We start from the raw sequence: 12,468 nt of genomic DNA, 5'->3' as shown, positions 1-12,468 counted from the left end.
CTACGGAGGAAGGAGCCGCAGACAACACACACAGCCCGTCACCCATCGTCATCATCATTATCATCAGCGACGCTTTGGCCGCTTTGAAAGTGAAATTTGTATCTGTAACACATGTGATAACAATGTGCCGCCATATGCACCTCATTCCGCGTTAACCATTTCTCAGTGCGAGTGAGAATGGTTTTAAAGACCCATTGGGGGAAATCAGATTGAGGCTTATTATTATTGTTAAGCGAAGAAGTCAAAAAGTTGACTAATTAAAGTAGTCCTTGGTTTGGAACTAATTCGAGGTAAGGGAAAACGTTCCTTGATCAAATTCAAATTAAATTTAAATAAAGCTCCCCCTTTTACATTCAGATGCAGGCATGTGCCTAATATGGCTACACTTCAAGGGACTGCCTTTTTTTGTTTTCAATTTAAACTTGAAGTCACATTTACTCATGGTTGGTAGTCGATTTTAGTATGATTTACCAGCTTGCAACCAAGAACTCTTCGGAATGATACCGGTTCGGACAGCCCGAAAAAAAGAATCAAATGCAGAACTTCAATTCATCCCTGAGTAGATGAGACTTTAAATATTTTAGCTGAAATCATCAATAGAGTTTCCCTCAAACTATGCTGCTTTTTTTTATTATCAACTTTTTTCCGTACCCAACAATTTCAGCACTGTATCGGAACCTTTTCTTCGTTCCTCATGAAGAAGTAACCTTGTTTGCCTCATTTGGTTTTCGTTTGTTTGGCGCCCATGAAATTGTTATTGTTACTGAGTTCCGTTTCAATTTCATTCAACAATTGTACACTGTTGGTATTTGGCTATACATGCCTGATTTCAATTCGAATCACGGACCTCCCCATTAACATAGTTGTAGAGAAGATACATATTTGCAACAGTTGAACTGTTCGCTTGCGTTGTAATTTGATTGAACCGACGAAGGACGACGATCTGGTAAATGTATTAGGCCTCTTTTCAGGTCTATAATTCGTGCACTCAGAGAAATATAATGTTATGCTACTACATATACTTATGTCGAAACCTTGGTTTTCTCATAAGAATACAACATAAAACACCTAATATTAAATAGGTTTCAGGGGAAATAAACTATTTATTTTTAATGCCACATATCTCAATTTGCTTATAAATGGATATCAACTTGTTAGTGCTATATTTTCCGCTTACTGACGTGGCCCTACACATATATTACTCTCCACTCATGACTACCTCTGTGTGCCATAGGCAATGCAATCACGTCGCCTGACATGAGCTGTGCGCTTTCCAACCCCCATCGCCCCAACTGCCAAATCTCCATCGGACTCGGTTTTCATGGCATGTCCTTGTGGCTACGGCGCTATGGCAATGACCAGACCAAGACGGCCATTCATTTTTCATATCCGTTTGACAGGACGCTCCCATCCACTGCCACTTTGGCTTCATCGATGAAGCGTACACTTTAAAGACGTCTTCTTCCTTCATGTTCCTTATTTCTAATTAGAAATTATACTTCCCCGGCAACTTGAGCTCAAAGGGCGATGAAACCAAATTACTCATTTGGGCCCAATAATCGACTAATGGTAGCCACACATCATCCCAACTAAGGCCCATTTATTGCGTTCTTTGAACCCCTCCCTAGGCCCTCCATGTGCGGGCTCTGTGTGTGGTGAGATAATGTTTCATTGTGTGACATTCTTTTTTTTTTTGCGATGGGACTCTGTCGGTTTGCCCTTTTGTGGGGTTAACTTGTTGATGATTGATAGCAGAAACAGGATTTAAAAGGGGTGTTTCTGTGTGCGATGGGAATGTCCTTGAACCGAGTGCTGCCGAAATAAATAACAAATACTCGTAAATCGAAAATGAATAGAATCACGTAAAGGAATTGGAAATTGGCGAGTGGCTTGGCTTTAAATATTAAGCAGCAGCTGCTACGTATTTATATTCAAAGCTTCCTTTTGCATTTCGTTTCATTTGCTATTAAAAGTAATTTGCTCATCTGTTGAAGTGCATTTAAAATATTTAAGTTATTAAAGAGGAGAACCAATTTATTCTTATATTGTCTTATTTGTACAACTTTAAGACGTGGAACTTTTTAATGTTAATTGATTGGAATATCGACAGACCTTCGTTGTTTTTAAACGAATACACATTCAGGATAATCGCTTATAATGAGTTTATCCAATATTGTTTAATCGCAATAACAATTTAGATTATATCATTCTTATGTTTTTACGAAACGCTTGAGTTTCATTTAACTAACTTTCTTTGTAGTGATTAAACTCGAGCTTTAAAAAACGAATTAAACTGTTATGCCTCCTCGTTATTTTCCGAATTGTTTTCACTGTAAGGTGTGCATTTATCCCCCTTGGAGACTCATTGGATATCTCATTGCTCGAAAAGCTCAGCTCGCTCCAGGAAAACCCCCGGCGGTGAAGTCTGTTTGCTAAAATATGTAATGTCGCGTTGGTTTATCCACTGGCCAATGGATTGTCGTGTTTGCGTCTGGTTTCTATTTTTAGTTTTCGCGTTTTATTTTTAGACAAGCAGACATTATTTAGTTGTACATATACATACATCCATATGCACACACACGTGGAGCGACAAACAACTTCGACTGAAAAGTGCAAAACAGGCGGTTCCACGCCCATAAATAAATGCAACTGCAACTTGTTGCGTCGCGGTGAGAAGGGGAAATGCTGGGAAAAAGTGGGGAGCGCAGCCAAAGAGAGGCACTGAGAGAGCGCGAGGGAGAGAAAGAGAGGCCAAAGACAGCGAAGAAAAGAGCGACCCACGTTGCGGCTACGCGATATTTCTGTTACACAACTTGAAGCTGCTTGTTTGTTTATTTGTTGATTATAACTGAGTTCTCTGTCTGTCTCGCAGTGACCATTCTCTCTCTTTCTCAGCTTGGGGCTCTCCGGCTTCTTTCCACATACACACTTACGTATAACGTTAAACGTTTTATCACGTCTTTCCGATTCGTTTTCTTATATTTTCTTTGATATGTGATTCTATTTTTAGCCCCAATCTTTGGCTCTCTGTTTACTTTATAAATATTTAAATTGTTGTCACGTACGAAGTTCTTAATAGGTTACGTTATGTGTTTATTTAACTCATTTTGATTAGAAGTCGAGAAAAAGTACAGCGGAAACACGCGCGCCGTGAACTCGTCCTATATTTTTAGTTCCCGTTACAAAGTTCAACTTTTACTCTTTAAATTTGCTTTTTTTGTTGTTTTTTTTGTTGGCGGAGCGACCCGGCATAGCCGGGCCGAAAGGCAAATAAACAACAACAACCACAACAAAGCCAAAATCCCCCACGCAGATGTTCTAGTCTTTCAAATTAATTGTTTACTCAAGTGTAATTAGGTAACCGAAATAATAAATAAACAAATATGGACACATCAACACACACACACACACTCACGCCCTCGGGGTAAATACGTATTCATAATTAAATAATTTTTAGTGTCATTATTTAACTCTGCATAAACTAGAAAGCTAATTTGGTTAGACTTTACCAGCTGTGCAAAAGTTTCGACTACAAAAAAATAATAAACTGCGTATTGGAATTTCAGAAAATTAGTTCAGAATGAAAACTTGGCTTGTATTGAGTTTAAAGTTGATAAAGTGACTTGCAGAAAGTGGAAGCTGCCTAAAGAAAACTGAACTCAGAAGTCTACATCTGAGAAAGTAATTATCAGAAAATCACACTTAATCTGGTAGCTCTAGCGTTTAAAGTCACCGAGATATGTTGTCTCAGACGGCTAAAAAAAAGTAATTATGGCACTTTGTAGAGTCAGAGATGCCCCATCTGCCTGGCCCAAAAACCGTACATTGAGTTCGTTATTTATTAGTTGATGGTCTATTATAAATTTATGAATTTCATTGTCTGAAGGCCCAAAGATATAAATTAGGTTATTGTAAACTTGGAATTTAGATCCTGATTGCTCCCTGAAACAGGTTCTCCTAGTCTCCCCGAACGTTGGGAATGTGCACTGGAAAGAAATACAGTAGCCCGATAATTAGTTTCAAGACCTTGGAGTTTTCATCTTGACCGATTTCTTCATCTCTCCAGCGATCTTCCGAATAGCTGGGGGATAGCGCTTGGACATCCCGGGCTGCGAACTGAGGAAGGAAATCTCGAAGAGCGAGGGCCGGCTGGAGTAGACGTTATGCAGCATGCTGACGAACCAGAAGAGCAGGTCGTCCATATTTTGCAGAGTGCACTGGGCAAATACGGCACCCGCATCTCGTCCGTGTTGGTGCGAGTCGAAAAGGGCGACGATTGATGCCCGGAAATCGAAGGTCACCATCACCGTTCGACTGTCCGCGATTATGGCGGCGAACAGGTGCGAGGGCGAGCCTGTCTTCTGGAATACTGGCAGCGTCGCCTGGAATAGCCGCGACAGCTGCACGGCCACGTTCCTATTGTACATCGGATTGGTGGGATCGGCTTCCATGTGCGTGTAAAACCACTCCTCCAGCCGAAAGTTCATTTTGTGCTGCGAGCGAATGGCCGCTATTGCGTCGGGAATGTTTAGGTTGATGTTCCTGGCCTGTGGCGTGTTGACGGTGATCACATTGTGGTACACGTTATTCCCGTCGTTCATCGCGTTCCCAAAGAGCTCCCATCCTCGCATCGGCAGGTCGGAAACCCTGTGATAGAAGCGCTCCGCCTTGTCCACCTTGTCTGCCAGGATCAGGGATACCAGCGTACAGGAGTTGGTTCCACTCTGCTGAAACTCGCCAAAGCGCGACTGGCAGAAATCGCGCGGGAACCACCAGATGTTGAGGTTGTCGATCTGCTCGTGGATGGCCATGGCCCTGGAAGATTTGCAGGTGGTGCTCGCAATCCCTCGGTGTCGAACCCTAAGATTACGACTCCGTCTTCCAATCCTGCTCTTGCCGATCCTGCTGCTCCTGCGGCCCAGTGGTAAACCCGGCCCTGTCCCCAGTTGGCCGCTATCACATAATTCACGCCTGTAATAACTTTTCGGCCTTACAGCGAGGGAGTTGATGCAGATCGGTATCAGGGGACTGCCTCCTGCGGCAGCAACTGGCTCACTAACTTGGAATCGGGCCAGGGTTCTATGTGAAACTCCTCTCCAGTACACTCTCGCGGGATGAACGGCCTCTCGATTTCAAGCAAACATTGAATTTTTAGTGTCTTTCGCCGGAGGAGTGTTAGACGGGTAACGAGGGAATTTTCAAGTCGGAGAAACAAAAATTTTTTAGACCAACAACTGACAAAAAACGGACATGATGTTAGATTTGAGACCAAAAGGAATCTGATCATTTATCAGAGAAAGTCGGACGCAAATTGAAAAGCAAATGCTTGATTCATTTTTCAATTTAACAATGAATTTGACTTGTAAACTACATATAATATAATTATAATTATATTATGAAGCTTCTAAACAGTAAATTGAGCATTACCTAGCGAGTATGTATTTGGTTTTTGCCTATGCTCGGTTGCAGCAGAGTATAAGGTTATGACAACTAAGTCAAAATTAAAAGTGCATCCTACAGGCCAAAATGGACTGATTAAACATTTGTAGGCCACATAAGCTGATGATCAAGCTTAGTCAACTTGGCCATGTCGGTCGGTGCGTGCGAAACACGAGATTTTAAATACTATTCTAGCAAACATGGGTTGAAATTTTTTAATAAGGATAAGAATACATTGTAATTTGTACAGAAGTTTTATAGCATTTTAGTGAAATCGGATGATAAGCATCACCAGTGTTAAAATTTGTCTACTGGCACTTTAGAGGGTTAGCCGGTTTTTTTTATACCCTTGCAGAGTATTATAATTTTGGTCAGAAGTTTGTAGCGCAGAGAAGGAGGCGGTTCCGACCCTATAAAGAATGTATATTCTTGATTAGCATCAACAGCCGAGTCGATCTAGCCATAAGCCTAATTAAAAAATTTAAATATAAAATACTGATGCTTAGTAGCTGAGTCTGGCTAATCTAAATGATATTTGAAGGCTCGCTTTAAACATTTAATTATAGTTTTTTTACACATGTATATTTATAGCGTCTTAAATGATGAATAAATACATATGTATTCTCGTTATTGATACGCTTTTTGAATGTGATTTCCCAGTGTTAGTCCGTTATTTAATTACTGATGTTTGTTTGTTCTTTAGTCCCTAATCCGAATTCTGGGAAGTGTATATTTTTAATTCCGTCGCACTCCAACTACATACATACATAAAACCTAGCAAAAACTTGTGTTCTTCTTGGAAACGCTTTTCGCATTGTGTCTAAATGCTTCTCAAATATTTAACAGTGGCGCCCAAAATAAGCCAGACTGGCCAAGAAGTTCTAATTTTAAAGTGCAACATTGGAAAAAGAAACAAAAATAAATCCAGGAAACAAATACATAACTATGTACATACATACTTATGAGAAGTGTGTCAGATATGCTAATTTATGATGGCGTAAGCATTATGGCGTTTTTTGTTGATTGAGATTGGGGAACGCGAAAAATTGTTGGCTAATGCGGATCGGCAAACTCGTAGATATCTTGGATATCTTGAATTTGTATGCCAATAGGGATTGGCCAAAGCTAGGATCATTAATTAAATTCACTTTGCTAGCATTTTGGTCAGCATAAGTTAATAAATGCAACTAGTTTGCTGAAAGTTCAACTTAACCCGTCATGAAAGTTAAATCTGTTAAAATTTCGCTCTTATTTTGCATGGCCTTTGCATTTCTTTTATGCTTTTAATTAAATTTACACGTGAGTCAGTTAAAAAACGATGTCGAAGAACGATGGACAAAGTCATCATCCATCCAACCACCCAGTTCTGTAATTCAATCCCGGCGAATAAGCTTTCCCGCCAACACAAACAATCAGGACAATGGTTAAAATCTGTGAAGGGAGGGAAATGTTGACGTGGGCAGGATAATGGCAGACAAATACAAGGATAAAGTAGCCAGCGATATATATTTAATACCTCAAACAAAATTGCATAATGACAAAATCAACGCATGCATAATTAATAATAACAAGCAGTGCACACAACACTGCGGGGACAACGTGGGAGGATAAATAGAGCTGCTGGATGGAGATGGCTTCCCCAGTAAGCCACTTATGAAAGACTGGCCACTGGCACATGGCAAAGGACTGAAACGACTGTAAAGGTAGAGGAACATAGGGAAAACCCATATTAGTTATATAATAAAAATTAAAATTAATTAGAAATTTTTTTAATTGTGAAAGTAGGATAATATCAGCGGATAAGATTTTAATTATTAATTTTTTCTTGGCAGGTTGCGATGAAGCAGCCAACTCTCTTGGGCTCACTATTATTTAATTTTGTTCTATTTTTATTTCGTCATTTAGTTAGAAATTGTTGGAGCTCGTTTTAATTGCAAAAAAATGTTTGAGTTGACCATTCCAACATTTGACATTTGCTTGCGTGGGTACTTGCCTGGCATCCTGTTTCTGGAGCACTCCAACGTCAGTTTTTTCTTCGACATCCTTGCCATTTCACTGTAGCCCCAGCTTATTGCTAGACTGAGAACAAAAAGCACAACATTCATTTGGCAATTTAAATTGAGATTATATCAAATTGTATTCTTATATAATACAAATCGTATTAATCTCATAGGAAGAATGGAAGTTGCTTATTTTCTTCTTGGGGCATCCCTTCCAAAGATTTCAAATTAAGTTGCATTGCAATGTGCCAGGGACAAGTAGTGTAGAAAAGGATATGTCTAGATCGAATCGGCTGTTGATGCAGATGAAATTATATTGAAATAAGTATACCCTCTGCGTTTCTTTTCGATATGGTGCCTTTATTTTTCTCTCTGTCCTGGTCAGTGGTCTGCTTCTTTGTCAGTTCGTTCATCTGAATCAAGCCAAGTGTCTGAAATGCGTTCGGGATGCTGTTTTCTATTTGTGTTTGTCTTTGTCAAACATGCATTTTTATTATGCAAAGGACGTCCTCGTCGTTTTCAATTGCATCCCCACTTAGCCCCGGTCCTGGTCTTTGTCTAATCCCTGTGCTTTTTCTCCTATTTGCAGTGTGAGACTCTGTTGGAACCCATAGGCGTCGCGCTGAACGGCCCCCGGCCTAAGGGGCCATGACGCGTTGGCCCTTTAATCTACTTCTCTTGCTGTCGGTGGCGGTACGCGACTGTAGCAATCATCGCACGGTTCTCACAGTTGGCTACCTAACGGCTCTCACTGGCGACCTCAAAACGCGCCAGGGGCTGGCCATATCCGGCGCCCTGACAATGGCCCTGGATGAGGTAAGAATTGGAGGTAATTTAGATTTAAGTAATGAGAAGTGACTAAAGAATAGTTAAAATATTTGAATATAATTTAAGGTGTTTGACAAGGTATTTTTCCCTCCGAAGTTGAAGTTATAAAAAACCTATTTTTAGATTATTTTCTTATTGGATCTTACTAGTTTCCCTTATATACAAGTTGTAGTGAAACACTTCAATTTTTTTTTCGATGGCAGGTCAACAAAGATCCCAATCTGCTGCCAAATGTGACGCTGGACCTGCGCTGGAATGACACCAAGGGTGACACGGTACTGGCCACCAAAGCCATCACCGAGATGATATGCGATGGCATCGCCACCATTTTCGGGCCGGAAGGACCTTGCTATGTGGAGGCCATCGTCTCACAGAGTCGCAACATTCCAATGATTTCCTATGTACGTATTTTGAGCCCGACTCGATTCGCATCTGCTATTTCACCCTTCCATGGTCACAGACACTCTCATGCAACATATTTTTCATACAACTAAATTGTAAATTTCTGGTTTCATCATCGTACTCTTTTTCCTTTTTGATAGAAATGTGCAGAGTACCGTGCATCCGCCATACCGACGTTTGCCCGCACCGAACCGCCAGACACGCAGGTGAGTAAACAGGTAGCAACAGGTGGCCAAGATGGGTGGGCAATGGAAAGTGGGAGCTCGGGAAGATAAAATGCTTTGCCTAGCCATCCTTGCGGTGTCTGTGTCGCTTGGCAGGGCGAGCTATTTAGCCTTGGCTTATCCTCAAACCGAGAATAACAAAAGGCAACAGGAAGAATGCAAAGGAAACCATAAGGATGTTTAAGGGGGGATATACATGTAAACCAAATTTTTTTTTGGCAAATTTTTTTTTTGTTTAAAAAGTAGTTTATTACTTAAAGAATATACTGTGTAAGTTTCATCATTGAATTCCAACTTTAAGTGCCTCAAATTAAGTATGCAAGCAAAGTATACAAGTGTTAACGTGGGCGCATCAAAAACTTTAAACGTCTTTTTCTCAGCTTTAAATTTGTGAATTTTTATACCCTTGCAGGGTATTATAATTTCACTCAGAAGTTTGCAACGCAGTGAAGGAGACGTTTCCGACCCTATAAAGTATATATATTCTTGATCAGCATCAACAGCCGAGTCGATCTAGCCATGTCCGTCTGTCCGTCTGTCCGTCCGTCTGTCCGTCCGTCTGTCCGTTTCTACGCAAACTAGTCCCTCAGTTTTAAAGCTATCTGAATGAAACTTTGCATATAGTCTTCTATATACTCTCACTGCTATATATGTCGGAACGGGCCGGATCGGACGACTATATCATATAGCTGCCATACAAATGTTCGATAAATTTTTAGAAAAAAAATTTTAACTTGGCTGTTTTTCAATATTATTCCATCATTTTTGATATATAGCCTTTTTATATTATTCCAGAATTTTGGTAAAAATTTTATGAAAATCGGACCACTATATCTTATAGCTGCCATAGGAACGATCGGGAAATTAATCAAAAAAATTATAACTTCGTTGTTTTTCAACGTATTTTAATCTAATTTGAAACATGAGCTTCTGGTATTATTTCAAAATTTTGGTAAAAATTTTATGAAAATCGGACGACTATATCTTATAGCTGCCATAGGAACGATAGGGAAAGTAATAGAAAAAATTATAACTTCGTTGTTTTTCAACGTATTTTCATCTACTCTGAGATATGAGCTTTACTTATTATTATAGAATTTTGGTATACATTTTATGAAAGTCGGACAACTATATCATATAGCAGCCATAGAAGCGATCCGCAGATGTAGAGAAAATGTAAAGCTGGGAATGTATAACTGTAACTGTCAAACTGTAAACATAATAAGTATAGGTAAAATGGTATGTAACTCAGTTTAGTGTCTGTTTTCGGCATTATAATTTATGACATAAATATGAAAACCAATCTGCAAGGGTATACAAACTTCGGCGTGCCGAAGTTAGCTTCCTTTCTTGTTTCCTATGCTATGGACACGATTCACAAAAAACTACGTAACATATCAGAGTGAATCAAATTTTATTATGATCAGCATGAAATTATCTTCTATTTGAACTTACATGGTTGTTATAAAACTGAGTATTACTATTTTTTAAGAGGGTGGGAAGTGAAAACTGATCACCTGAAAATGACATTTTTTCCTTAAAATCAAAATTTAATTTTTTTGTCTTGATTTCTTTTTGATTTTTTAGGTTCAAATAGAAGATACAGGTGTAGTAAATACAAAAAAATTTAGTTTACGGATTTTGGACAGGAATTACGAGCTCTATCGTGTCCATAGCACGGCAACTTAAAGCTCGAGGCGCTACGGCATATGTTCCATAAATCCGCCATTTTGTAAAATATTGTTTATAACTAATTTTTTTTATCATCTCTGATTCTACTGTTAACTATATCCAAAGTTTCACGACGATTGCTTGACTATTTCTTATAAAAAAAATTTTACGAAAAATGGCCAAATTTTGACCGCTTACATGTATATCCCCCCTTAAATAAAATAATGTGGCGTAAAACCAGAATAATGAATTCGTTGTGTTCACAGTATTTTCTAAATTCTGAACTATTAAATTCAAATCGTGTTTTTATAAAATTATAATAGTTAATAAACATTACTAAAGACGGTCTTAAGAAAAGGAAATTAAATTTGGTGTTGACAGTGTTAATTCATTTTAATCAATTATTAAAAATTGCTTACTAGAATCATTTTGTAAATATTTAAATAAAATATATTTAAATCAAGCTAAATCAATACCTCAGCAAGTAGTTAAGCATGGTCAATAAATATATTCACTGTAGTTTTGTTTGTTATGTTATGTTTTGCTTTACAACCTATTATATTATATTATTATATTATTTTTTGCGGTTAACTTCTCAACACCCATAGGCTTAAAGTCAATGCAAACTATAAATATATGTACATACATTCATTCGTACATATGTATGTACATATGAGCTGTTTACGTACGTTCCTCGTAATCCTTTGGTATTTCTCTTGATACACATCTTATATGGTACACGTCACATTTCATATTTTTCAGGTCGTCAAGTCACTGATTGCCCTGTTGCGCTATTATGCGTGGAACAAGTTCTCTATTTTGTATGAGGACGTCTGGGCTCCCGTGGCGGATCTGCTTAAGGATCAGGCAATGGAGCGGAACATGACCATCAACCACAAGCAGTCCTTTATAGACAATCGGGCCAAATGCTGTGAGAAGTTTATGGACTGCTGTCGATCTGGATATTGGTATCAGGTAAGTTCTTAGAAGAAATTTGGATTGGATATATGTAAATACAAAAATATAACAAAAGTAAAGTATCTGATGGAAAATATAGTTAAGCTTGATTTATCCATTTTTTTAAATATCAAAAAATGTTGCATTCAACGTTGGAATATCGATATTATAGAATCATATTGATCCGTTGTATCATAAAGATATCGAAACCATAATACATCGATATATACATACATGATATATGATTTATATACATATATGTTAATTTTAGTAGATTTACCTAGAATATTTCTAAAATTTGAAACACAGTTATAAACCTAATGAATTGTATTTCTCACAGCTGGTGCAAAACACGATGAACCGCACAAGAATCTACGTTTTCCTGGGTCAGGCTAATAGTCTGGTGGACTTTATGAGTTCCATGGAGACCGCTGGATTGTTTGCTCGTGGCGAGTACATGGTGATATTTGTTGACATGATGGTTTATTCCGAGAGGTAATTTTTTCAACTAAATATATTACCATACTTGACGAAGTTGGGCATAATATCTATTACTCGCCAAATCGCACAAATCACTTACAAATGATCAAACTTGATTCCAGGGAGGCGGAGAAATATTTGCGGAAGGTAGATCAAATAGCCCAAATGTCCAATTGCCACAGCACAGAGAATTTCAACCAACTGGCCCGTAGTCTGCTCGTCGTTGCCTCCACACCGCCAACTAAAGGTTACGCCCAGTTTACCGAGCAAGTGGAGAAGTACAACTCGAAGGATCCGTTTCATTTCGATATTCCAAAACTATTCGTTGACAGTAAATTTACAAAGGTAAGAAGCAAATATTTAAGAATAAGAGTAAAGTGAATACTAAACCACTCGTTAATTCGGTGCAAAACTGGACACTTTTCAAAAATTTGTTGTGTCGAAACAGCTAAAGTTAGCTTAATAAA

The 12,468-nt window shown here is 38.6% G+C and overlaps 2 protein-coding genes across 8 annotated transcripts in view; one reads left to right on the top strand and one right to left on the bottom strand.

The window, feature by feature from the left end:
- The window catches only part of Gyc76C (Guanylyl cyclase at 76C), a 38,900-nt gene that overhangs the window by 20,067 nt on the left and 6,365 nt on the right, over positions 1-12,468 (top strand). For all 7 annotated transcript variants that reach the window (XM_017178982.3, XM_017178986.3, XM_017178979.3 and 4 more), the window contains 6 exons: positions 8,029-8,255; positions 8,471-8,668; positions 8,810-8,875; positions 11,327-11,539; positions 11,862-12,016; positions 12,124-12,346. In XM_017178982.3, the coding sequence (XP_017034471.1) occupies positions 8,088-8,255; positions 8,471-8,668; positions 8,810-8,875; positions 11,327-11,539; positions 11,862-12,016; positions 12,124-12,346 (1,023 nt within the window). In that variant the 5' untranslated portion in view covers positions 8,029-8,087. The remainder of the gene's footprint in view (positions 1-8,028; positions 8,256-8,470; positions 8,669-8,809; positions 8,876-11,326; positions 11,540-11,861; positions 12,017-12,123; positions 12,347-12,468) is intronic.
- Positions 3,826-5,293, bottom strand: LOC108083270 (uncharacterized). Its single transcript, XM_017178988.3, has one exon. The coding sequence runs from the start codon at positions 4,809-4,811 to the stop codon at positions 4,020-4,022; it is 792 nt and encodes a 263-aa protein (XP_017034477.1). The 5' UTR covers positions 4,812-5,293; the 3' UTR covers positions 3,826-4,019.

The sequence above is a fragment of the Drosophila kikkawai genome, chromosome 3L (genome assembly GCF_030179895.1).
Source record: "Drosophila kikkawai strain 14028-0561.14 chromosome 3L, DkikHiC1v2, whole genome shotgun sequence".
Classification (NCBI taxonomy): Eukaryota; Metazoa; Arthropoda; class Insecta; order Diptera; family Drosophilidae; genus Drosophila; species Drosophila kikkawai.
This window is presented reverse-complemented; position numbering and strand designations above follow the sequence as displayed.